The sequence below is a fragment of the Alligator mississippiensis genome, chromosome 10 (genome assembly GCF_030867095.1).
Source record: "Alligator mississippiensis isolate rAllMis1 chromosome 10, rAllMis1, whole genome shotgun sequence".
NCBI lineage: Eukaryota > Metazoa > Chordata > Crocodylia > Alligatoridae > Alligator > Alligator mississippiensis.
Genome location: NC_081833.1, coordinates 48,451,084 through 48,478,103, shown reverse-complemented (window position 1 = coordinate 48,478,103; position 27,020 = coordinate 48,451,084). Strand labels below are relative to the sequence as shown.

At 41.7% G+C, this 27,020-nt stretch overlaps 2 protein-coding genes across 3 annotated transcripts in view; both read right to left on the bottom strand.

Annotated features, from left to right (window-relative positions):
* LOC102565355 (protein fantom) overlaps positions 1 to 9,217 on the bottom strand; it is an 86,573-nt gene extending 77,356 nt beyond the window's left edge. Inside the window, exons 1-4 of the mRNA XM_059713790.1 lie at positions 8,770 to 9,217; positions 3,664 to 3,815; positions 3,223 to 3,276; positions 501 to 873 (exon numbers count right to left, since the gene is read on the bottom strand). Coding sequence (XP_059569773.1) covers positions 501 to 873; positions 3,223 to 3,276; positions 3,664 to 3,815; positions 8,770 to 8,779 — 589 coding nt within the window. The 5' untranslated portion in view covers positions 8,780 to 9,217. The remainder of the gene's footprint in view (positions 1 to 500; positions 874 to 3,222; positions 3,277 to 3,663; positions 3,816 to 8,769) is intronic.
* Positions 9,135 to 27,020, bottom strand: part of RPGRIP1L (RPGRIP1 like) — an 82,760-nt gene continuing 64,874 nt past the window's right edge. The window contains exons 10-15 of one of the 2 annotated variants that reach the window (XM_059713788.1): positions 20,997 to 21,136; positions 18,533 to 18,639; positions 18,257 to 18,307; positions 14,042 to 14,221; positions 11,634 to 11,701; positions 9,135 to 9,222 (exon numbers count right to left, since the gene is read on the bottom strand). In XM_059713788.1, the coding sequence (XP_059569771.1) occupies positions 9,156 to 9,222; positions 11,634 to 11,701; positions 14,042 to 14,221; positions 18,257 to 18,307; positions 18,533 to 18,639; positions 20,997 to 21,136 (613 nt within the window). In that variant the 3' untranslated portion in view covers positions 9,135 to 9,155. Of the gene's footprint in view, positions 9,223 to 11,633; positions 11,702 to 14,041; positions 14,222 to 17,954; positions 18,129 to 18,256; positions 18,308 to 18,532; positions 18,640 to 20,996; positions 21,137 to 27,020 lie in introns of those variants that run through there. The other variant, XM_019497455.2, reaches the window with a different exon arrangement.

Sequence of the window (27,020 nt, the reverse complement as noted above, 5' to 3'; positions counted from 1 at the left end):
AGATTAAGAAAATATTAGCAAAATAAAGAAAATATAGATGTCATGTAAGAAATTAAATTCAGGCACTATTAATGAATGGCAACTTATGCTGATCAGACCCATGGCTTATTTATCAAATGATACTCATGTCACAAATGGAACTACGAGCCAAATACAGGAAAAGAGAGTGCATATGTTGTCATTAGTGTGACTAGGCTTAGTTACAGCTTATCCTTGATTTTTGGGACTTTTTTTTTAAACTTATAGGGAGGTTAAAAACATTATAATAACTCTTTTTCATTTAGGAAAGATTTATGTAAAAATCTGAACCTTACATTCAGCCTGATAAATAGGCAGTTTCTGGCGGTAATGAAAAGCAAAACCTCATAATAAGTTATCAATAGAATTTACTCCGGTGTAAAATTAGAATACCACTAAAATGAGGCCAACCATTTTTAAAGAAATACATAATGGAAAAGCCTGTAAACAGTTTGTTTTCTCTGCAGAAGATAAATTCTTACCTGAGATGCATCTGTCATGCGCTAATGAAATAAGAGGCACACTGGCTTTCCCTATATAAACACTTTCTTCTTTTTCATCATCATCAAATGCATAAAAGGTCAAGGACTCTGATTTAAGGTATCGGTCTAAATCTGCATTCATTGGCACTGGGAAATGCATGTGATCGTCCAACTGTGGGTTGTTGCTGCTACATATGATGGGAGTATCATGGTCTGCAAAGTCAAAGAACTTGTAGACAACGTAAGGACTTGGCTGAAGGTCATTTTTTCGGGACTGTAGATTGTTACAACATTTTACTGTAATATGGAGTTCATTTAAATTGCCATCTGCTGAAGCGCTGACTTGGGCAGTTCTGAGTATTGACTGCTTTAACTGAAAAAATACATGTTAAATTAAAACCATTAAAATTCTTATGCTGGCACAGCTTAAGATATATATAAACAGAACAAACTGCTGTTTGCTTGAATGACACCCAAACTACTGTTTAACTAAATTCATGTGTCAAAACTTTATTTATACAATAAATTTAGCTCAATGTTACTTTGAAGATGCAGAAGAGGGGATGAACCTCTTTGTATCTGCTGCTTGTTTGTTTGCTTCTTCTAAAACTTCATGATTCAGCATGTCAGCAAAAAGTAATTCAATATAAAAACAAGAGTAATTCAATTATAAGTATAGTTACACACATTAACTGGTAATGGAACAATGGTACTAGATCATCAATGGAATTTCATTCATTACAAATGATTATCAGGCCCTTGTATTACTGTATGCTGTGCAGATATATGACACAAACATTGCATTGCTAATGCAGAGTTGCATTGTAGAGTTTCTTGGAGGCTGAAGGTCTAACATCTGGATGTGGCAGTTTGGTTTTGTGGGACAAAACATACCAGCTGAATACATTTGTTAAATTATCTTTGTGAAATAGTTTATAATAATTATGAAACCTAAATATGACAGTTCCAGATTTATCAGCTGATAGAACTGAGCAGTTCACACCTATCAGAGCTAATACTCAGATTATTCACAGACACGGGAAAACAATTTCTTTATAAAAGTGTGCAATTTGTTCATGTTTTCAGGACTGTTGTACTTTCAAAACTATAAGAGCTAGATTTTTTTTTAAACAAGTGTAGATTCTAAATTAATGCTACAGCTAGTCCTGCAGCTGCAGACTATATGAAACTTCATATAGTGTTGCTGTTTCTTACAAGATTATTGTTTCCACCATGAAAGGCTTGTAAAAGCAGCAGTGATTCATTCATGTGTATGGAAAGCTACTCAGTTTTTTGGGGTTTTTTTTATGCTCTTTCCATCCATGGGCAACTGGTGCCTCTTGAGTCAGGGGAGGCACATGCCCCCTCCTGACACTGGTCAGTGACAGGGAGTGGGGGTCCCTCTGTGGCCGATCTCACTTACCAAAAAGTGGCCGCGCTGCTTCTGGAAGTCCCACAGCCACTTCTGGAAGCAGTGTGGCTGCTTTTGCTAGCAGCCCTGCTCCCTGACCAGTACTTGCAGGGGGGGCGCACTGGCACACCCGCCAGTTCCCCTGCCTGTCGCCGAAACAGGGAGTGTGGCCTGACAGGGGGTGCACCAGTGCTCTCAGGTGAACCCCTGTGCACCCACCCCTTATACGTTGCCACTGTTCCCATCCTATTTTTCCCACAAAATACATTTTATCCGTTTTGTTTGGATTTGTAGATATTTGAGATTATGCTTATGTGACAATGACTGAGTTTAGATCATTAACATGGCAGAAATAAATAAATATAAACCAAAATAGAAAAGACTTAGTAGCAGCTTTTAACTTTCACTTTTTAACAATTTCCAGAATCTATAAATTAAATTTAAATAATTTTCATTTTCTTTAAAACCAGATTTAAATATTCAACGGTATAAACAACCTAAAAGTACTTCTATTGATCTAAATATAGAAATAATGACCCAATTTTGCTTCTCAGATTACACTGATGTAAAGCTGGAATAATTGCACAGAAACCACTGAAGTTATTCCAAATTTTCACTGGTTTATACTGACAGAATAAATTGGCTCATTAAGACAGTTTAAAGAAAATGCTTCCTAAGTCAAATGCCAAAGACATCCGAACTCCCCTTCTCTTACGACTGCTGCTTACAAACAGGATACATGAGCAATAGTCACAATAGAGTACAGCAGTGGTGCTCAACCTTTTTCCCCAGTAGGTTGGATAGATGGTGCCTGGTCCAACTGTAGGCCACATGGTGGTTCTGATCCAGTGCCAGGGGCTGGTGCAGTGGGCACCTTCTGGCCACACAGAGGGGGTGGGGGGCAGCTTGGTCTGAACCCGGCTCCATGGGAGGAGAGGGGGGGGAAAGGTAGCTTTATCTAGACATGTGGGGTGTGGGGAGTAGGATGTGATCTGGATGGCAGGCTGAATAGGGCATGGCTTGACCCTTGGTGGGGGAGGGGTGTGGCTGAACCCTAACCCAGGCCTTTGTGGGGGAACAGGCGTGTGACCCAGCCCCAATCCAGCCCTGTGGGGAAAAGGGAGTATGGCCTGGCCCCAACCTAGCCCTGTGGAGGAAAGGGGGCTTGGCTTGGCTCTGAGTGGGTGCACAGGGCTTGGAATTTAGAAATTTGGCAGTGGGAAGGGTGTCCATATTAATGGCCACCACTCCCCTGCTGCCAAATTACCCAACCTGTGGGGGGCCCTGTGGGTCAGGTGCCATGGTACTTACATTTGGCCTGTAGGCCAGAGGTTGAGCACCCCAGTGTATAGTAATAGAATTCTTCTAGAAAAAAAACAAATTAGTTTAAAAAAAAAAAGAAAAAAGAGGGAAATTAAAAACTTAGTCCAAAAAAGGATTAGATTAAATGTTCAGCATCATTCTTCTGTTAAGTTACAAAAATATCAAAATAGAGCCACTTATGGGTTTTTTCAACCAATGGTACAATATCATTCTTAAATAATCAAATATAAAACCTACTATTTCCAGGAAAAATCTTTAAATTAACAACACCTTGAGTTAGGACTCACTGGAAAATACTGCAATATTAGCAGTACATTTTGGTTAACATTTTTAGTTTCAATGGCAAGGAAATACTTGTGTTAAAAAAGTGCAATTTTGAACACTTCGGTCTGTATATTGTATGACAAGTTCAGAAAAAAGTTAATTTACCTCTGGCATTTGTTCACATTCTTTTACATTGGATGTTATGTATCCTAGAGCTTTTGATCGTTCTTTATAGAGTCGAATAGTCTGATCCATAGGAACACGTAATCTGATCCAGTATTCCACAATGCCATAGTTTTGGATGTTCCCTCCAATTCCTGAAGAAAAATATAAGTATAAAGAATAACTTTACAACAAGCACATGAAGGCAGTAAAATTTAACACTCAAAAGTAAAAAAATGCCAGAATTAAAGTTACTTCTTGGGCACATACTTTATGATAACTTTGCCAAAATAATATCAGTAGTCTATGGCAGAACAGGAACAGAACTCAGCTCTCCTCGATTTAGGTCCATTGCCTAGTGCAAAACAACAACCTTTGTCAAATGTCTGCCTCATTCACTGTCCGCATCTTGTGTACTAAATGAGGCAGAGGTCCAAAATAGCATTATCATCCAATTAAAGCCTAAAATAGATTTGCTTGGAACAGAAAGAGTCTGGAAAGGTTAGAGTCTGGCAAAGTTATGAGCAACTGAAAAATTGGAAATGTTAAGCAATTTAAACAAAAAGCAGCAATACCAGCCTATTTTCTATTAAAACAGGCATTTAACACCTTGGCAAGGCCAAATGCCAATATACATATTGCCATGGTTAAGAATATGTTTGATAGAAAAAATAAGGAATATAGGACCTGTTTTTTCAAAAAGCTTATCCAAGACATCTTTCAGATTTCTATTAATTATAATGTTCTTTAAAAAAATCTGACTACAAATTGTGTTTCATATGCAAAATGTACAGCCGATTGAAATAATGTCTTTTATTTGATGACATATATTTGAATTAACTGAATTAATACTTTGGTTTTTTGATAAAATAATAGTTGACAATTTGGATATTTTTTCAAAGATTAAAATGAAAATGGTTAAAATAGCTGTACTAAAATGTCATAGAACTTGCTTGAAAAAAGGGGGGAAAAATCTCATTTTGAACATTTAATGTCCAGTATATGTAAGTCATATAAGAAAATAGGTAGAGTAAAATACAATGAACAAGAACTCTGCTCATAATTATGATATTAAAATATGAATACTAACATAAATGAAATTAAGAACAAATAAAAACATCTTTATCTTTTCAATAGCTCATTACTTAATTTGTGATCTCCAATCTGCTGATATGAAGTACAACTACTTCTTTCCTTTCTCTACTGGTAATTAAGGAAACTGTTAACTTAGTTAAAACCCTCGGGTTAGCTATAAAGCACTAATCACAGGATCACAGGATAGAAGGCCTGGAAGGGACATCATGAGGCCATTTAGTTCAGCCCACTGCTCCAGGCAAAATCATCCCTGATTAAACCATCCTAGCCAAGTGTCTGTCTAACCCAGGGATCGGCAAACCCTGGCACACGTGCCGAGCATGGCACGCAAAGCCATTTTGCTTGGCATGCCATGGCCAGCCCCAGCTCCGGGTAGCTGCTGCCAGTGATGGAGCCCGGGCTGCTCCCAGCAGGGCTTGCAGTGTCCTAGCTGCCTGCTGCGAGCAGCCTGGGCTCCTGGCTGGCAGCAGCTCCCCAGAGCTGGGAGGCTCCAAACAGCTGTGCCGGGCTCTGGGCTCTGGCATCAGCTCCACACCAGCTCCAACGCATGGGTGCATGAGTGGGCGGTGGGGGAGGGGCCTGAGGCAGCGCAGCTCCAGTCTCTCCCCCGCTCCTGGCACAGAGGTGATGAGTCCGGCGCAGCTGTTTGCAGCCAGCCCGGGCTCTGGGCAGTTGCAGTAAGCAAGCAGGGGGCAGGCTGCAAACAGCTGCACTGGGCTCTACAGCTCCAGCATCAGTTCCGTGCTGGTGGCAACGTGCACCTCAGGGCAGGCTGCGTTGCCCTGCTGTCCGCCCCGAGGTGCCCATGTAGTTGCCGCCAGCACGGAAATGATGCTGGAGCTGTAGAGCCCAAGTGCAGCTGTTTGCAGCCTGCCCCTGCTTGCTTGCTGCAGCTGCCCAGATCCTGGGCTGTCTACAACCAGCTGCGCCGGGCTCATCACCTCTGTGCCAGAAGCGAGGAAGAGACCGGAGCTGTGTTGCCTCAGGCCCCTCCCCCACCGCCCACTCCAACGCGTGGGAGCATGAGTTGGTGTGGAGCTGATGCCAGAGCCCAGAGCCCAGAGCCCAGCACAGCTGTTTGGAGCCTCCCGGCTCCGGGGAGCTGCTGCCAGCCAGGAGCCCGGGTTGCTTGCAGCAGGCAGCTGGGATGCTGCGAGCCCTGCTGGGAGCAGCCCAGGCTCTAGCAGCTACCTAGAGCTGGAGTAGCTGCTGGCAGCCACAGAGCCCGGGGTAGAGGGCAAGGGGCAGTAGGGCTGGGGGGCAGGGGCTTTGGGTTGGGGGCAAGGGGCACTAGCAGGGCATCCTGCCATGTACCCCTTGCCCTCATTTTGTTTTTCTGCTGTGCCGGCACTCCGGCACCTTCCGAGGTAGGCATTGTAGTGTTTTTCGGCACTCTGGCCAAAAAACACTGCCTACCCCAGTCTAACCTATTCTTCAAAACTTTCTGGGATGGCAATTGCACAGACTCTATAGGTAGCCTGAGCCAATGCATGACCACCTTCATAGTCAGGAACTTTCTCCTAACCTCCAATTTAAATTTCCTCTGCTGTAGCTTGAGGCTTTTGTTCCTAGACCTGTCCCCTATAGCCACAGTACATTTTCATCCGCTCTATAATTGTCTTTCAGGTATTTGAAGACTGTTATCAAATCTCTCCTCAATATTGTCTTCTCTAGACTAAATAACCCTAGTTCTTTCAGCCATTTCTGGTAAGTCATGCCTCCCAGGCCTCTAAGCATTTCTGTTGCTCTCCACTGGATTCTTTCTAATCTGTCCACATCTTTTTTGAAGTGTGGGGCCCAAAGCTGGACACAGTGAGACCTCCCTAGTGCTGAACAGAGTAGAAGAAACAGTTCTTTGTTTTTCAAGTGACACTCCCTTTAATACTGCTGTTTAGCAATGATATAATGCAGGATTTATTCTGCTTTTAAACAGCATCTCATAGTAATGCACAAACAACATGTTCTGGGACTACTGGGAAAGCAAAACTAAAAGGTAAAGCTTACAATCACTCTCTCTCTCCAATCTCTCAGTTCTAATCTTCAAAGGGAATTTACAGAACACCTTTCATAGATGAGCCTGCAAACTACACTTCATAAATCTACTGGATACAAAAAATCATGGAGTAAATATAGACATTGGATTTATGGCACTTTACAGCCTGTCTGCCATCTCATAACCCCAAGTAACCTGCCTGCAGCCAAACAGCTACATTCCTACACACAATCTTTCCTCCTCCTTTTCTCCTATCTCTACCCATTGTCACCTGAACTACCACTCATTTGCATTTTTACAGACCTGCATGTTGCCAATTAGCTTTTTTCTACCTTGGAGAACACATAACATCAGTAGACTCTCCCTATATCTGAAGAAGGGCATTTGTGCCCGAAAGCTTGCAAAGAACATTTTTTCCAACTATTCAGTTGGCCTTATAAAAGATACCACATCTACCCAAAGAACTTTGCCTGCCAAAGTAAAGCTTAGACACCTTAGAGACAACCCCTTTGCAAAACTCCTAAACCCCTTTGCAAAACTCCTATTTACTTCAACATAGCTAGGCTAGATTATATCTTACCTGAAACTGGTTAAAGCAAAGCTTGCCCTGCCCAACTTACTGCAGGTGACTAAACTGATTATTAAAATATAAGATACACAGCAAAGTGAAATGGGTGACATCCTAGCTCAGCTGAATTCAATGCGGGTTTTGTAACTGACATGAGTGGAACCATTATTTCACTCAATAGCACCAGTAATCTTTGAGGATGAAGGAAACCTTTGCTTTAAAGTAACTTTTAAAGGCAGAGATTAATGGTCATTTAAAATGTCTCCGTATAATGAAACAAAAATGTCACATCATTTTTTATATCTAATGGGTGCATCTACACGTGCAGTTAATGTGATGTGATAAACTCCAGAGTACCTTGAGCCAGAATGAACTCCTCCCAAGAGCAGTGTGTACACATGAGCCTGGGATAGCAGCACTTTGAGCTGGGAAGGAGCCGGCTTGGGCTGGCAGCAGTCTTGGGGAGTCATCCTTGGGCTGTGGGTGGTAGCATTGGTGGCAGAGGCTCCAGCTGGGGCACAAGGGTGCTGAACATACAAGCTGTGTAGCTAGGAGCCTGACCCCTGCCTGGTCACCGTCTATGCGTGTTTCATTTCAGTTTATTACTCTGCCATAAGATAGTACTGTCCCCGACAGTACTATCCTATCACGGAATTCATTAGTTTACCGCATCCTAATACTGGCACACGTGTAGATGGTGATGCTTTACTGTGGAGCTAATTAGTCAACTCCAGTAAAGCGCACAAGTAGATGAACCCAATATGTACTATTTTCAGAGACATAAAAGAATGTGAACTATAACAGACTAATTTACTGGTCTGTTTCTATCTTTTGCCCAGATTACTGCAGAACAAGGTAAAATTACATTGTTTAGTAGAAAAGAAGTACAGTTTTACATATACAGTAGTATATTAATTCATAAGTAGTATTTACTTCAAAGTTTAAAATGGAGGACAGAAAGAACTTCACTGTATTTTCTGATATTACTTTAATTTATCCTCTAATATACTCAATAGTCAGATACTTCTACATTGTCCCTACAATACACTGCCTTAGTTTTTATACAATTATGGGAAAAACTGCATCCTTCAGAGCTTGCCTAAGATGGTCAATGAAATCAGTGGGATCTGTGCACATATATCCAGGTTACAGGGGTGTAGGCTGTAGCCGTGTTGGTCTAAGGACATAGGCAGACAAGGTTTTTTGGGTGAATCTGATATCTTTTATTAGACCAACTTTAATATTAAACTTAAATATTATTTAACTTGGTCTAATAAGATATCAGATTCACCCAAAGAACCTTGTCTGCATATATCCAGGTGAGTTTCACTTTGTATTTAGAATAATTCTTTTCTTAAAGTTATAAAACTTAATTCAATGGAGTGCAAGTATGTACTATCATAGTTATCACTTAAAAAACTGCACCAGATATGTATTTTCATATATTACTTACCAATTAGCATTGCTGTACTATAAATCCTGCCATTATTTTCTAAGATTCCATGGAATGTCAACTGACAGGCAGCAACTGTTTTGTAATCTGTGCCACAGGCATGATGAACCTCAAGAGTTACAGCACTTGTCTGTATGTACTGCAAAAAGAAGTCATCAATCCTCAAAAGATACTGAGAAGTGAAGCTGTAGGATGGATTAAGACCACGCACTACTGGAGTTGCATGTAGTTCAAAATCATAGAATGCATAGGTACAGAAAGTTGCAGGTTCTTGATCACCAAACGCCTGCACAGCTTCAGTAGAAAAAATCACTTTACAAACGTGAATTTCAAATAGGTTCTCTCCTCTTTCTAAGTGGACAGTTTCATCAAATTCATGTACTGGATCATCTGACAAGATTTCTGATCTGAACTTGTACTGTTTGGTACCATAGGCAATATCCTTTAGTTGGGCTACAACAGACAATATGAAAATAGAGTTACGTGTTAATTTTATTTTCAGTATTGACAAATGGTTGCAATATACCTTGACTAATGACTGCATACAGAAAAAGAGATAATTTATCATCTTAACGTGACTGCAATTTTTTTAAAAAGCAGTGCTTCTGCTCCGTAAAACTGCCTTGTGGAATCATGATTCATGTATTTCAATTATTTGGCTATAGATATATATAAAATAAAGTAAACTGTAAATGAGGAGGTTTAATAGATTAATAATAGATTGCAAGAGAGCAATGAGAAGGAAAGTTAAAAAAAAATTTAAAAGAGGGAGCACTAGACTAAAACATAGCAGATGTACATAGCATACCTATTTTTGCAGAGCTGATGCACAGAATTAAATAAAGAAAAGAAAAACAAGAAAAAGTAAAGAAAATTAACTAAAGAAAAGCAAGATTACCTGGGGGGTAGGTGGAAGAGAAGAAAAAAAATGAAAAGTAGGTGTATATATGAGTGATAATCTTTCAGTAGATGGAATGAAGTTTTATAATATATATTAGAGATTCAGATGAAATTGAATATTATTACATCAGAACTTGTTAAGAATTCCTTCTCAATTCTTATTTGCAATATTAGATTTTAAATGAAAGGAAAATAAATATGAACTTGTTCAATTTAGCAGAAATTATGATTTATTATAAACATTAATTTTGAAAAAGAAGAGATTAAAATGTAGAGGAATACAGGTCTCCCTTATTTTATGCTGTACACGTGTTCCTGGAAAATGGTGCATAAGTTAAATTCTTATAAAGAGAACCCACTTTACAATGTAACAAATAGGAATACGCTCCAAGACCTCAACTGTACTGACCCCCAGACCCATTTCTACCACTTTTACTTAGAAAGTACCTAACAACAGCAAACAGTACACACAAGCACAGGGTGGTGGTGAATGTTACCATAATGGGGATGGCAACTAAAGAAACACGTGTCACAGACAACAAGTGAGGAGCACAGATTCATACATGAGACTTTATTTTGGTGTGTGTCATTCCCACAATGTACTGCACAAAGCAACTGACTGTAGGTTTCCACCACACCAATCCCATACGAGTGAATTTACCTCACTTATAACAAATTTTTGGTATAAAAAGGATTACATAAGAGCAAATTCACACATACAGAACCCGCATAAAGTGAGAGAAACCTGTAATAGTTATTCCAAATCTAAATTTGTAAACAGAAAGATAAACAAAAGAGAGGGCAAAATTTCATATTTATGCTACAATGACAGGTTTTGTGTATTAGTGCTTTTATTTAGATCAAGTCGGATGTTAAAATTACTTATTTATAGTTATTTCTGTTATTTTACACCTCTCTGATGAAGCAAACATACATTTAAAAACTGGCCTTTGAGATATAGGTGGTGTTGCCAAAGTCTGCAACATAACATTGGATTTTTTGTAGCGAATATAAATAAATAATGCAGCTGTAGTATTTTCTAACAGAATTGGAAGGGGGTGGGTTTGTTTGTTTTCTTCAAAGAGGCCAACTGTTTTCAGTAGTACTCTTTATGGACTGGGATGATTAAAACTCATTTTTATTTATTAACATGCTATGGTATGTTAGTGGTATGCTAAGGAGTGATTTATGGGTTTTGATTTAGAGCAGGGCCATTCAAATTCTATGTGGCTATGGGCTGGACCACTGGGACTGCATGCCACACTGGTCACACAAGCATGAACCACTGGCCCCACTAAGCCTCATGTTGGCACTGGTGTTCTTCCCTCTGCTGCACTGCATTTGAATGTCCCGTACCACACCATGTGCGGGTGCCCCAGCTTCACTACACTGCACAGGTGACCTGAGCCAAGGGCTTCTCCATGCCATACTGGCCCCCTAGGGCAAGGTCAGGAAGTGGAAGCCACTGAAGGGAGAGGTAGTACAGAGACCCTAGCTATTGCTGCAATTGGAGCAATGGGGGGCGGGGGAATTAGCAGCTGGTAGGAACTCAGTGGCTGCCAGTTGGGCAGCCCCATTTCAGAGGATGATTTCATTATAATAGATATTGAATATAAAAATATTATCCATTTGTAATTTGTACATATACAAAATTATTGGATTTACTGATTTTATTCGACTGTGTATATCTATTTAACTTGTAAAGTCAACAGGAAATGATGGAACCTAATTCAAGGTGTGATCTTAATACTAATGTTTAGTAACGACGAAACATATTAAAGATCTTGAACATAATACAGATTTTAATACAAATGTTAAAATCGAATATCATAATCTCTATTCTATTTAAGCATAAATAGTCTATAAAAAGTATAAGCGTAACTAATTACATAAAATCTGGGTTAAAAAATAACCCTCTCAGGTTTTGGATCCGTGCAGCCCTGATATCAAGGAGATGGACATACTGTTTCAGTTTTGAATCATAATCTTGTTGTAGACCTTCCATCTTCTGGGTCACTGCTTCAACTTCAGCCTGAAAAAATATTTGGTAAGAAAAAAAGTGGCATAAACAACTTATCACCCTTTCAGAATTGCCACAACTTCTTTTCCATATAGGGACAGAATAATAGCTAACAAAATGAAATGTAAATTCAGCAATGAATAAATACTGAGGCTATGCAAAAACAAACAATTTTCTAATTAATCAGTTCCAATTCTGATAAGAAACAGGCTCATTTATTAACAGTAATGCTAGTTATTCTTTACAGTTAGGGTGCAGACAAAAGTGACAGTTTCCACTGAATCTGGTCACAGAAAGCAGTTAATAGCTGTGACCAAACAACTGGATGGCTCAGTCAGCTTAAAAAATGGCTGATTGGGTGAAAATCTGAATAATCATTGCATGAGGGATCAGATGAAGACATTTCAAAACAAAGTGTGTTCTGTAACTTCTGTCTGCATGGCTCTTAAGCCCCTGCTGGAGGGTGGGGCGGATGTATTGGAGGCCTCCATGTGTGATGACATGGGAGGCCTCTAATTCACCCACTTCACTTTCCAGCACCAGCTGGGGAACCCCTAAAATGAGCTTCCTCTGCTCCCTTTCACTGTTTCCATTCTGAAAACTTAGCAGTCGCACACAGAGGAGGGGCTGTTGCTAGGGAAAACCAACTACACTGCAGGTTTGCAGCCAGCAGCTACATTCCCTTCCCCCCAGAACCAACAGTGAATTTCTGTTTGGTCAGTGGAATTGCTGTAACTCAAAATACTTCCTGCAAAGCGTTCTTAGTTTCAGCAGGAAGTATTTTGTATGCTCCCTTAATGTTGCTAAATGGTTTTTTTCCCAATTTTTTTGTGGTTTTTAGAATTAAATTAATTGAATGAAGAGCCAGCATAATATCTGTAGTCCCATCGCAGAAATGAGTATGTACAAGGTGGTATGAGTAGGACACTGACTTTACTTTGCCTACCCTGTGGATCTCTGAGGACAGCTGAGAGATGTCTTTGAAAAGGCTTATGCTGGCTGTTTTCAAAGGGCCTAGGCTAAGCTGCATAGGTGTTGCTAAGTAGAAGACCCAAAGCTATTTCTGAGTGACCACAGTGTGAACCTTTGCAGATGTGACCACTAACTTGGCCAGCAAGTAAAGGAAGCCATCAAACAATTAAACAAAGCGCAAGGCCCGAAACATTAAATAATCCATACACACTGAGCACTTCTACATGAGACACCTTACTGTGCAGTAAAGCATCAATATCTGTAGGTGTGGAGCATTTACTGCACAGTAAAGTAGACTACTGTGCAGTTAGCTGGTACCTGCACAGTAGCATTTGTGTAGACACTGACCGGGAACAAATTTACTCCCGGTCAGCCTAAGCAGCAGGGGACCACAGGGGACAGGGAGCAGTGTCCGCCCTGGCACTGCTCTGCTCACAGTTTTCCCCAGGAGCCAATCAGTGCCAGAACTGGGGGGCTCTCTGCCCCCTGTCCTAGCTCCCAGTATGGACCTGGCAGCTCTGCAGGGTGAGGAGGGACTGGGAACCCAGAACCTGCCCACTCCCCAGAGCAGTTCTGTGGGGCACAGAGCTGGCTGCACCAGGGGGCACATGGGGCCTGTGTCTCAGCCCCCATCTACTCCCTGGTGCAGCTAGCTCCATGCTAAGCTGGCAGGGCTCTCCTGGCCCCATGTACTTTGGGACTGGCTCTGTTCCCCTTGCCAACTCCTGGGCTAGCACCCAGGGGAGATGGGAGCTCCCCCTGGCTGCTGCAGGAGGGCAGAGCAGGACAGTAGTAGCCCTGTACTGGGCTACTCCCATTGGGAGCAAATCTGTTTCCAACAGGGAGCACATGTAGATGTCCTCCTGGGGAAGGCTTACAGCACAGTATTTTACTGCACAGTAAGCCTAATGAGAATTAATAGCATATGGAGACACACCTACTATATCATAGCTTTATTTTAAAATAGTAGTAGTAGTGATTGATGTAACCAAATGTATTAGATGTTATTCTACTATAATAGATATATTTTAGAGGCACACCAATACATCAGTCCCATATCAGACTGGCACAGATATAAGGAATATTGACTATTGGCAATCAGTTTTTATTGGCTGTGACCGATAATGTGGCCAATAAATACCCTGTGCAAGCACAGCCGCAGCAGAGATGTGCAAGCGCAGCCTGGCAGTGTGGAGAGCAGCTGGGTCCAGCTGTTAAATCTGTTGCGAAGGAAGTGGCATGGAAGGGAGCAGATTGAGGCCCCAGCAGTGAGGGAGGGAGTGGGGCTGTGGCTGGGACAGGTGCTGCACAGCCAGGGCGGATCAGGGGACAGAGAAATTCATTGTCTGATTATTTTCCATTGTGACCAGAGTTTGGCACCTGATAATCCCGGTTAATTTTATGCTGTATGATTAACATATTCCGTGTTTTTTCAAGTTCTTGCACTGTTTCTGCATGTGTTGCCTGAAGCTCCCGGAGAGAGCGTTCCAAGTCTCTATGGATGTCATCTTCTACTTTCTCTAAAAATGTTAAGTCTCCATCCTGCTGTTGCTTACGAGCCTATAACATAAATATGATATTTTTTTTAAATATTGAAGAACATTTTGGCAGTGTAATTTCATGCATTTCTACAGAGTTAAAGTGCCAAGAGTAAGACGTTATTACACAGGAAATTCAGTCTCATTTTAGAATTTCATAGGATTGGCCTTATATTCTAAGTGCCACAGTACCACAGAAAGACATGTGAAAAGCTTGGCACTTTTAGGATTGGACCTTACACCATAATCTATTTCCCAACAGACACCTACAAAATGATTTTTCAACAAACAACTAAAAGAACTCAAATCTCACCTGATCCACTTATCATCACCGACAAATACCTACAGAACTTACCAGTAAGAAATATGAGATAATAGATGTTATTTCCAAAAACATTAATATTCTTTGAGATAACTAAAAAATTCTGCATAGTCATGGTATCAGAAAGTTTAATATACATATATATTCCAACCATAAGACACAACTGAGAGGAAATAATGCAAAATAACTGAAGACTTTTGGCCAACATGAAAAGTTTCCATCAATTAACAGATCTAATTGGAAACTAAAGTGAAAAACAGAAACATAAAAAATGTGTCATAACCTCAAGTCCTAAGAATTTATTTAGGCTTCAAGCCATAAACGGGATCCTGTATCTTCACAGAGTTTTTATAAACTTGAACAGGACAGCATTCACATGGACCTCAACATGACACTGGGGCTCTAAACCCCAATGCCAATTTCTTAGGCCTGGGTAGACTGGCCTTCTATGTAGGCCATACAAAATTAATGAAGACTGCTAGATACCAAGTATTTTTGCAAATCAATGATGTACATTTCAAAATACTAACTTAATTATTGACTTTTAAAAAAATGCCAGGAGTAAAGCTGTTGTTCCAAAGCAGAATGCATAGTAGCATAACAATACTTGAGCTAAATCTAGTAATGGCTAATATACCCTGCTGAGAACTCTATGCAGAGATCTGCTGTCATGACCAGGTTGTTTCTGGTACCCAAGCTAACTTATTTTAAAGCGAGCATGCATGAATAGCATGTGCCCCTGGTGGCTAGGGGGGCATGGCTGTGCCGGTGCAGCGGCGGGAGCCCGGTGGCAGTGAGCTCCCACAGACACCACTGACACAGTTGGCGGTGGCGGTATGGGGTTTTGGGGAGGGGGCAAACTCCAAACACAGGTTGGCGACCACCGACAGGCACCACTAGCAGCGTTGGTGGTGGCCAGGGATGATCAGGGATGCAGATGCCACCGCCAGCAAGGTGGTGAGCTGTGACTGCCCACAGGCACTGCCGACACTGTTGGTAGTGCCTGTTTGCAGGGGGTGCACATGCACCCACGTGTACCCTCTATGCATCACTCCTACAAGCATGGGTATCTCCAGACTATACTGTACATTGCAAACTACAGTGTAGAAACTTAGATATCATCATGATGGGCACCAGTATAAAGCTTTAATACATATTATGTACTCCTAATGTAACTACGGACTTTGAAATCACATAATGTGGATTACAGTTCTGAAGATGATGATGACATCATCCAGTCGGGGAGCCAACCTTTTTGGTAGGTATGCCAAAAATCAAATCTCCATACCCTCCCTAAATACCGCTCCTACCTCCTTCCTGTGCCCAATTTGTTGCACTACTTTCTACTCCCTGCCCACATCTTCTGCTCTGCTTTCTAGGGGTGCACTGATAGAGATTTTTTGGACCTATACTGGTAGCTGATTTTTAAGGGGGCATATCGGCTTGTATCAGATCCCAGGAGGACATGGGGGGCATGTGCCCCTTGAACTGCACAGGGTGGGGTGGGCTGCCACTGCAGGCTGGGGCCAGGGCTGTACTGGACTCTTCCCGGTGGGGACTGGGCCAGGCTGCACTCGGGGCAGGTGGTGGCAGTACTGGGAGGGGGCTATGGGGGTGGCTGCAGTCACCTCAAAATTTGCTGTAGCCCCTGCCATAGCCCCCTCCGAGTGCCACCACCCACCCAACCCCGAGCGCAGCCTGGCCTAGTCCCCACCGGGAAAAGCCCAGAGCAGCCCTGGCTACAGCCTGCAGCAGCAGCCCACCCCATGCAGATCCAGGGCACATGGCCCCTGTGCCCTCCCGGGGTGCACACAGCAGCAGGAGCTGCCCCCCCCTATATCTCCCAGACAAGCAGAGGCTCAGTTCTGTACTCCACCCTGGCTGGGTAGCGCCTGCCCCACTCCCTCCCTCACCACAGGGGCCTCGATCTGACACACCCACGCCCCTTCCCTCCCTCCTCTCCTTCCCCCACAACAGACTTACCAGCCCAACGCTGGCCTCCAAGCTGCCAGGTTGTGCTCCTGGCCCCATGAATGATGTGTCTGCATGCATACCTGGGGCATTTATCGACCTCAGGCAAAAAAAGCCAATTTCCGATATAGTTCATTTTCTTTATATTGGTGCTGATCCAATATTGACCCAATGTATCAATGCACCTGTATTGCTTTCTGCACCACAGCTAGGACGTGGAAGGTTGCAGGGGGCAGGGAAAGGGAGAGAGAAGCAGCAGAAGCATGGATGCAGCTTCCAGCACAGCTCTCCACTGGCTGGGGGCAGGGGAAGAAGCAATAGTGGCAAGGGCACAGCTGGAAGTGGCCTGGCTCTGGCACAGATCTTTGCTTTTTAACCCCAGCACAGATACGGGTGTAGGCAAAACCCTCAGGTTAGATACAGTGGCACTGTAGGGAGGTTATGGCCCTCGGGCTGTAAGTTGCTAACCCATGATCTAAAATATTCATATTAATGAACATTTCCTGAGAGCTGACATATTCAGTTTAACATGGTATGTTGTATTAGTGTCTCACAATTTTAATTATGTCATTATTTATTGTAGTTTTGATCTTGAGTTATTCTTTAATATTAATGTCATACAAGAGGATTCCTTGCCTGCCTTGAGGGCATACTCTTCTACAGGTTCTACACTGGTCTATTTTATCACCTCTTTTATTCATGATATACACATGGGGCCATTTAGGAGATTAGTGAATAGACAAGGGTTAGAATATGTTTTCAGATGTGGCTTGTTTGAGGAAGTGTTTCTTTTTTGTGGCAGCTGAATTATATACCAGTTAAATGCTAAAGACCAGAACAGGTAAATTTTATTATTTTTATTTGATTTATAAAATTAATCATGAGGAATTTTCTTTGATGAAGAATATATTGGTTCCTGCTGCTCACAATACTTGCAAGATTGGAACTTTCTATGTTATCTCTATCACACATTTTTGGATTTTTAATAGTAGTAAAATAGTAGAGCTTTTTTTGCTAATAAAATTCAAATAAATGAAAAAAAGCCTTTCATTTTGGAATTATTTTGTCCTTATTTTTAGGAGTTTAAGATATAGCATACATCATAAAACTATGAATATTTTCCTTAAAAATAATAAAACAGCATTTACTTGAATGCAGGAGAGAAGAATATATTAATTTCTTCTATTCTATAGTCATTTCTTCTATTTCACTTCTTTGCAAATCTTGTTGAATTACAAGTTATGTCCTAGAGAAAAAAAGGAGTTTTTCTGGTTCTTTCATAAATAAGGAAAGAGCAGTCACTAGTGAGAGCATTTTTTTATTATGCTTTCAGAGCTTAATATTTTAGTTTGAAATATGCTTGCAAACCTTTCAGAATTACTAAACAAAAAGTTGTTTTTGATCAGAACTATAATGGGAAAATGTGAAAACAACACTAGAAAGTAACTCTTTTTACTGGAGTAAGTAAAAAGAAGCTTTATAGCATTTTTTTGTTGATCTGACTAAATTCACTTTTGATGTTGTAAGGAAATACGTACATATCCCATATAAATTTCATGCTGCCAACTTTTCTTTTCTCTTCTACTTTTCTGTAGCTGAAAATGACACGTGCCCATGTACAAGCCAGATGCATTATCTACTAAAAGATACACAAATTAGATTCCTCTCAAAACCCAGGCCTTGTTCAGCAGATACAAAAGAGTCATAACAGAGTTAAAAAGTTGTACAGCAGATATGAAAATGTGATCAATGTTCGTAAGTTACCTTTATAAGCATGAGGGCTTCACTGAGTTCTGACACATCAATATCATTCTCCTGAAACAGAAATAGTCAATAAAAGTATGTAAGAAAATGTGAATGAATTATGGAGAGATACATTCAGCATAACATAGTGCATTCCACTAAACATGGCACTTTTTCTGGTATCATGAATAAATAATTTGTTATATTTCTATATTCTTCTGCTTTTAAGAGGAGTACTTGCACAATGCATAAAAAATATAAAGCTTTTTTGTTCATCAATAGGGATAAAAAGTTCACCTTGGTGAAAAACTTCATGCGATTTTTCAGTTCATCTAGATGTTCCTTATGCTCTAGATAACGTAAATGTATTTCTTTGTTCTCTTGAGTCAACTTCTCATTTTGGTCTTTAAAAAACAAACAAAATACATTACATTACATTTAATTTAACATAACTCCAAAGATTATGACTGCTTTTTAAAATTAACTTTTGCATAATAAATGTATTTTTAAATATCCCCTCTAATTCCCTATCCATAGTGATTCATATTATTTTTACTAGCTAAGGTGGTGGTGGTACAGCACCACTCTAACTGGTATAGAGATTTTAATGTATAAATTATTCAGTCTTTTTACCCTCATTAAAAATCAAATCATTGCATCAAAAACTTCACTCGCAAATAAAAGTATATTGCCAGAAAGAGAAACCTTGAACATAATTGTCTGACTAGGGACATTTTCAATAATTTTCTTGTAAGATCCTTACTCATTTTGAATGGTAAAAACATTAAATCATCTAGCTTAACTTCAAAATTATCAACTAAGGTATAAATCAATAGCTGAAATAAATCAATTGTGAAAAATTAAGAGGAATTTTGCTTTAGTAGGATGAAGTAAATCTTCAGGATTAGCTCAACTGATTTTAAAGTGATTTGGTTATAATAATGCAACTCTTAATACAGACAAGTCATAAATGGTCTAAATTAAACCTAAATCTTTCCACAAATCAGGAGTTTTTAAGAGATAGAAGTATGAGTCTATCATCCTTTATCATTTTATATGGCTTATCTGAATGAGGTTTTTCTTTTTTAATTTCTCATCCTCCACTGACATATTCCCTTACCATTTGTTATAAAAGAAATGAATTTTCTAGGTCACAGAGATGCAAATATACACTGTCAACCTGATGTGCAAGCATTAACCTTTCAAATTCCCATCTGCTTAATGTAAGTCAATTGGGCAAAACACAATATGCCCTGTTGAGTATATCCTTCTCCTTACTATAAAATAGTCTATGATATTCTTTTAATACTGGGATCTTTTCAGCTGACCCTCAGGGCATGTTGCACAGCTTATCTATTTTTACAGGTAGCTTTTTTAATTTAGAATGCTGAGCATGGCAGGGAATAGGTAGTTAAGATTCTAGTCTTGAAGGATTGGATATGTTTTAAGAATTGGTGTTAGTCTAATTTTAATTTTGCTCCTGGTTTAAGATGAACCTGGCTGAATGTAGTATCGGACTTAACTGATTTGGGTCAAACCACTTTATGAAATCTCTGTCCCACACCCCTTCCTGGTTCAAGTTAAATCAGAGTCCCCCAGCACTCTAGCATTTTGCAGCCATGGACTGGGCTGTGCCATCTGTTCCAGAGAGCAGGGCTGGCCCCACCCCCTGCTCCCTAGCTGGAGCAGTGAGGCCTGGCTCACTGGCCCTCTCAGGCAACCCTCTGCAAGGGTCTGCAGCCAGGGAAGGGAGTTAAACTTCCCTTCTCTCAAGTATGGAGCTGCCCTGCCTTACTTACTTAGTGCTGGCTGTGACTGCGCTACAAATCCCAGATGTACATGGAAGCAGGAAGAGGAAGTGATGTGCAATCCTGCAATGTCCTGCTGCTGTGATTGTGGACTGCAAATCCCAGAGACCTTGGGGGCAGCAGAAAGAGGAAGCAAACACACTCCTCATGTTGGCTGCATACCAGAGAGCCATGCTTTAGTGCCTCTTGGCTGCTGGCTTGAGCCACTGCAGAAATATGGCTACATTTCCTGAATCAAAAATGAATGTCTGTGCATTTACTTATTGGTTCTGTCTTTGCAGCTTAGACTAACCTGCAAAGACTGAATCAGTTCAGCCTCCGGCTTTTTGACTGTCTGTACTTAACCTAAATGATCTTGCTTTTTCTGGTTTGGGCTTGGGTTTGGGTTTTGGAACAAATTTGCTAAAATTTCAAGAAGAGCATTAAGTGGTTTTAAATATTTACTAAGAAGCTCAAAAAATATCTTGTACCACAGGAAAAGGGATAAATTTGATCATGTGACTGGAAACCAAATAGTGTCTTTATTGGAAATAACTGTTAGTTAGCTGTTAACTAAGATTAGTATTTACTAACCATAGATAGCTAAATGTAGAACAAGCTGTATAGGAATCACTTGAACCTTCGTATAGTACATAGCAAGTAACAGAGATGAGTAAAGAAGAGGGACCATGGAGGAAATGCCCGTGAATAGAAAAATAAAATTAGGCCTGAATTGAAAAGACTAATGGAAATATAAAATTCTAGTGGCTACAGACCCCTACCCAGCAGGCATTTAAGCATACACCTAATTTTATTTGGACTATGTATGCACTTCAGGTTAGACATGCTTGAAGTACATTGCCCAATCAGGGTTTTACAGTGGAGTCCTAGAGTCACCACTTACAGGCTGAGCTCTTCTGTGGCATGTATCATATAACTGGGCATTAAGAAAAAGAATGGTCTTTTATAGATACCTCTTTCTACTTTAATTCTGTCAAGAATTTCATTCTTGTCTGCTAAATCAGACTTTAAAGCTGTCTCAAGCTGAGTAATCTGCAGTTTCAGTTGCTGTTCCTTTAATTTCCATTGCTGTTCATGGGTCATACTGAAGACACTGCAATAAAACACGTGGCATGTGAAGAACTTTTAGAAATCAACTTCAACAGAAAATAATAAAGAGAAAAGCTTTTAGTGGCATAAAGACCACTGTCATCATGTCTTAGGAATTAAGTAAACATATGTTGGTCTGCTGCTGTTGAAACCAAGGCGCCTTTCTCAGGCTGCGGTTAAAGAACATGAAAGGGTTTGTGGGATGAGCAGAACTGGCCTTAATTTAGAGCTCCAAAGTCAGAAAAGTTGGCAGCATGCAGCATTTGTGGGACTAGAAAAGGAATTCAGATGCATATTCCAGAGGAATCCACAGCTCCAAACCTCAGTAGACAACTGACAAAACCATTCTTTCCACATACAAAACCTCTTAATGTAGAGAACTGAGATTCCTCACCTGATCTCTCAGTCTGAAACATGGAGAGCCTAAAATCAGTTGTCTGTTCAGAGATGCACTAACTACAAAGTGACAACAGTTCTCATACTGTAAAATGACAGTTCTGATACTGATTGCAAAGCATATACAAAAGTAGCCTTTGTCCTGCTTAAAAAAAAATAGGCTAGTGGATTAGAATAATTATTTGTGTTGTAACATGTAATTTGATTCTAAACCAAAAAGTTGTATGCAGTAAGCATGGCCTGAATATAGAATTAGAAATAGTGAAAACATAGCAAAAAGAATGACTCAGTTACATGTAAAAGTAAACATATGAAACGGTTTGCATTTATAGAATATTATATGGACAGATATCTACTAGAATAGAATACAAAATGTTTTTATATAGTTTTGAAGTTGAGTAGCATTTTATATTCTTTGCCACATTATCCAAGAGCTGTCTCAATGCCTATAAAATAGTTTTAGCCAATTATAAACTAGCATATTCAAAGTATAAGCAGTAAAAATAGTCAACGTTTTTGAACAATCTGAAACGTTACTTTAGTTAACGAGACAACTTCTCATCAAACCAAGTGGGTCCAATTTCAATTAGAATAAATATATTTTATTCTATTTTAAAACTGTATATAACAAAACCACAGATGATTTTGCCTTGAGCAAGGGGTTGACCTATATGACTTTCTGAAGCCCCTTCCAGCCCTGCTTTTCTATAATTCTATTATTAGACGAAAAATGCTTCAAAAAACCCATAACAAAACAAAAAACCCCCCAAACAAACCCCCAAACAGGAGATGGTGAGAATGCACACATCAGCAGACTTTTCATACACAAAGTGAAATGGGAACTGGCTACATAAATGAATCAGCTGCAACAGTTCAAAGGTATTTATGCCTAATAAATTGGCATTAGAATGAAATGAAAAAATATAACATGCAACCTTGAACATTTTTGACTGAAATAAAATGACTTTAAAATCTAAAGGAGAGCACTTATTTTCCCAGAAAACAGCAAGGAAAAAGTTAAATGTTAATAATTTTGTTACTTATAATAGCTTTGTACATATTCTCTACAGAAGTGAACATGGGAATCATCATTTGGTTAGGAGCTGGGGCAGTGGACTGGGAATTAGAAGACTTGAGTTCTCTGTGTGTTTTTGCTGTTGCCCTGCTATGGGACTTTGCGCAAATATCTTACACTTCCCTATGCTTCTGTCTCTTTCCCATAATATGTCTGTTTTAGCGAGCTAGATGGTAAGAACTTCAGGTTAATGACTGACTCTGTGTTTGTATAGTTCCTTTTACACTGCAGCCTTGAACTTGGCTGGTGACTCCAGTTGTTATTATAATAAAACAAAAACAAAAGTAAACTTCTCCTTTCTTTAATGGATTTTGGAGATATTTTCATGAATCCATATGCATTCCACTGTAGTACACAGATACAGAATAAGTACCATCAATTTTCAGAATATTTTAGACTTAAAACTATGCAAGTTTTGACTGACTACTATAACAAGACAAGTATTTGGATTTAAATTGCAACTAATTGTATTTTAAATAAAAGAAACAATGTGTCCTTAGTATTCACACTTTTCATGGGAAAAAAAAAGAAAACTTGTAAATATGTTGCTGTCAAATTTTATATCTACATGTAACCTCCTGTGTCTTTCCCCTGAGCGTTGCACGTGTGGGTTCTTCTCGAACCTCACCATGGTTCCTTGGGTGGAACAGACTGCTTATTGAGGTGACTTTGGGTTGGTTCCCTAGGGACCTCGCCTGCCACCTCTTTGATGATGGATATGTTTGTATCGGGATGATGATGTTCGGTCCTGCCTCCCCTGGTCCCTTCCTTTGGTCATTCCTGTTGTTCCTTCTTCGTTGGACTCCGTCTCTCCTACACCCCGCCTAACGCCAACTGCAATGTTGTCACCTGTGTTATCGAGGTTGATGTTCTGAACCTTCTTGACACTCGGTCTCTCGCGGTCTTCGGCTGCAGGCTAATGGTGATGCTTCTATGCTGAGCATCTCCTATGGCCCCCCTTCTCTCTGCCTACACGGCATCCGGCCTCAGCACCATTCTGTACCCCAGTGCATTGACTCTCCCCTGGGTTTGGTACCTGCCTTCCATCAGCTGCGTCTGTATCCTGGCACTGCTGGGTCCTGCTGTACTCCAGTCATTCCTGCCGCCTTCTTTGGTCCACGCCGACCCTGTAAGTAGGTCCTTGGGCCCTCTCTGGCCCTGTGCTCTCGCTGTGACCCCTTTCCAGGGTACTCACCAGGTCCCCTCATTGGGACCGCTCAAGGGCTCTGGCCTCTCCAGGCTGCTTGGGGACTCCACGACCGGTCCCCTGGGCTTCTCTTCCACCGGGTCTTTTATCCCAGCTCCGGGTGTCTGGCCAACCAATCGGCCCTGGCACACTCTTATAAAGTGTGCCCAGGTAGATGCAGGAGCTGTTCCCGGCTCCTCCTGGCTCTGCCATGTTTCTCTTTTGATCTTTTCACTTTTGCCAGGATTGGCTGCCGGCGTGGCATCCCGCTGCCTCCCCGTCTCTTCAGGTAAGTCTTTTCCACACTACACTAGCAAACTGCCTGTCAAGAATGACGGGGGAGGGGGCAGGGGGCAGGTGGGGATGGAGCCCTGCATCTAGCCCCACTGCACGCCCCCTGAAGCTCCAGGCCTGGCCCTGCTCTGCCCCCCCACGGTGGTCCGGGTCTGGCCCCGCTCTACCTCCCCACTGTTCTGGGTCCAGCCCCATTCTACCCCTCTCCCCCCCACTGTTGGTCCAGTTCTGCTCTCCACCTCCTCTTGCTCTGGGTTTGGCTCTGCTCTACCCTGCGCACTACTCTGGGTCCAGCCCTGCTCTAGCCCCCCTTCCCGTTCCAGATCCAGCCCGCTGTACTCCATGCACCGCTCCATGTGTGGCCCTGCTCTACACCCCCTCCCTGCCACTCTGGGGCTGGCCCTCCTCTATGCCTCTGCTGTTCCAGGTCTGGCCCCCGCTCCACTCCCCTCCCCTCCCCTTCCTGCCATTCCAGGTCCAGCTCCACTCTACCCCTCTCCCTGTAGGTCTGGCCCCGCTCTTCCCCTCCTGCCACTCTGGGTCTGGCCCCACTCTACCCACCCCACCGCTCTGGGTCCAGCCCTGCTCTAGCCCCCCAGCCCCCTATTCCGGGTCCAGCCCTGTTTTACCCCCCCACCCTGCCACTCCGGGTCTGGCCCCACTATACCCCCCCTGCCAGTCCGGGTCCAGACCTGCTCTACCCCCACTCGATGCCGTTCCGGGTCTGGCCATGCTCTACGTCCCCTGCTGCTCTGGGTCTGGCCCTGCTCTACCCCCACTCCCTGTCACTCCAGGTCCAGCCCTGCTCTACACCCCATTCCCACCATTCCAGGTCCAGCCCCACTCTCCTCCCCTGCCGCTCCTGGTCCAGCCCTGCTCTACCCCCCCTCCCCGCCACTCCAGGTCCAGCTCTGCTCCACACACCCCTGCTACTCCGGGTCCGGCCCTGCTCTACCCCTTCTCTCTGCCACTCTGGGTCTGGCCCCGCTCCAAACCCCCCGACCCACGTCCGCCTCCCTGCCCACCATCCTGGGGGTGGCACCGCCACCATGACCCTCCCCTTCAGCCTCGGGCAGGGAGGTGTGGGGAAGCCCTGCTGCTTGGGCAGCTGGGGCATGTTCGCCAATGCCAGAAACTTCTCCGGCAGTGGCTCAAACTTGGGCCTGAGCAGCCTGGGCTGTGCAGCCAATTGCTGCCTGCCCTCTCGGTGGCACATGCACATTTGGCCAAAAGTGTTACAGATAGACAGACACATTAGGCCTTTTATTATATTAGTATTCACCATCATTATGGATATACATATCTTTTCCTACCACATAATAAATATAGGTACACCAACAGTTGTTGTGGAAGAAATAACAGAATTTGGCTGAGTTTAAAGTAAGAGAAATTTAGAAGTCAGGCATTTCCAAACCCATGTAATGCAAGTCAGTCTGAATTCACTACACTGCAATGCATCTTTTTGAATTCACTATATTCCACTAAAGTTGGAGCCATCTGAGTTGACAAATGGTCAATGACACCTGGCACTGACTCCTTTAGAGCAGGGGTGGGCAAAATGTGGCCCATGGGCTGGATGCAGCCTGCCAGGCCATTCTATCCAGCCCGAAGGGCCACTAAACATTTTAGAAAATTAATATTTATCTGCCTCTGGTTGCCTGTTATATGGCCCTCAATGGCTTGCCGAAACTCAGTAAGCAGCCCTCCATCCGAAATAATTGTCCGCCCCTGCTTTAGAGGGACTGTGTGTATGACTACATCTGTACTACTAGGTCATATAAAAACAATTCCTGAAGACCTTATATTCATGCAAATTGTGTACTTCTATACTGCCTAAATAATAAGTGTTAACTGACAAATTCATACTTGCTCTTTGTAAATCTTGGGGCCAACTGATGCAGTCCTAGTTTTGGCAAAATTCCCACTGACTTGAAAAGGAGTTTTTGCAAGTAAGGTGTTAGTAAGGAATGAAGGTTTGAATCTTTGCGGGGGTTTTTTTTTGCTGTTTTTTTTTAGCTTCCACATCATGGCAAAACAGATTGTCCAAGTAATTTTTTGGGCACCTGGCTTATCTGCTGGTAGGAATGGTAACTTCAGTTAGTCTACATAGCATTTAAATGTGTAAGAACACCTGAACTACTGAAACAAAAGCATAACACAAGTATTCAGTTTTCTTCTAATTTCTTATTTTATATTATAGATACGTGCACGCACACACAAATCTGAAAGGATATTACATGCAAGGAATCATGAATGAGCAGATGCCTGATTATGGGGAAGACAGGACCGACTACACTGCAGTAACTAGAAGCTTCAACTGACCAACCTATGGTAAAAGCAGGATTTAGATCATTATATTTACTGAAGAGATCACCTTCTTTTTGCAAGGCAAAAAAGAGGATTTCAAACCAAGATTACAATGGTTTACGATCAGTTATTATTTTGCTTAATTAAAGAGGAGATGCAGGTACAATAAGAAATACTAATTCACTATTTAAAATATGAGGAATCCACTACAACAAGCCTGCAACAGGCAACAACCAACAACACTTTTTCTTTTATCATACTTAACATAATCATCGATCTATTATCCTAAAAAAATCCTCAAAGCAAGTTTGCCCAAATCTACACAGGTGTGGTAATAATAGGGGACTGACAAACATAACAATTATACAGCTACTCCTCGCTTAATGTAGTTACAGTCTTGAAAAATGCAACTGTAGCCTCCCATGTTGCTCACTAGTGCGTTTTTCTCTTTCTGGCCTTTTGGGCACCACCGTCACCTTTCTGGTCAACAACCTGTCATCTGGGCAGATGCCTTGGAAGGTCCCATGGGGTTCTCCCCTGCCATATCTTGTTGGTATAGGTTATTACTGGGAGGATGTTTTTAAGTCCAGCCTCCCCTGGTTCCCTCCTTTGGTCTCCCTGTCTGGTTTC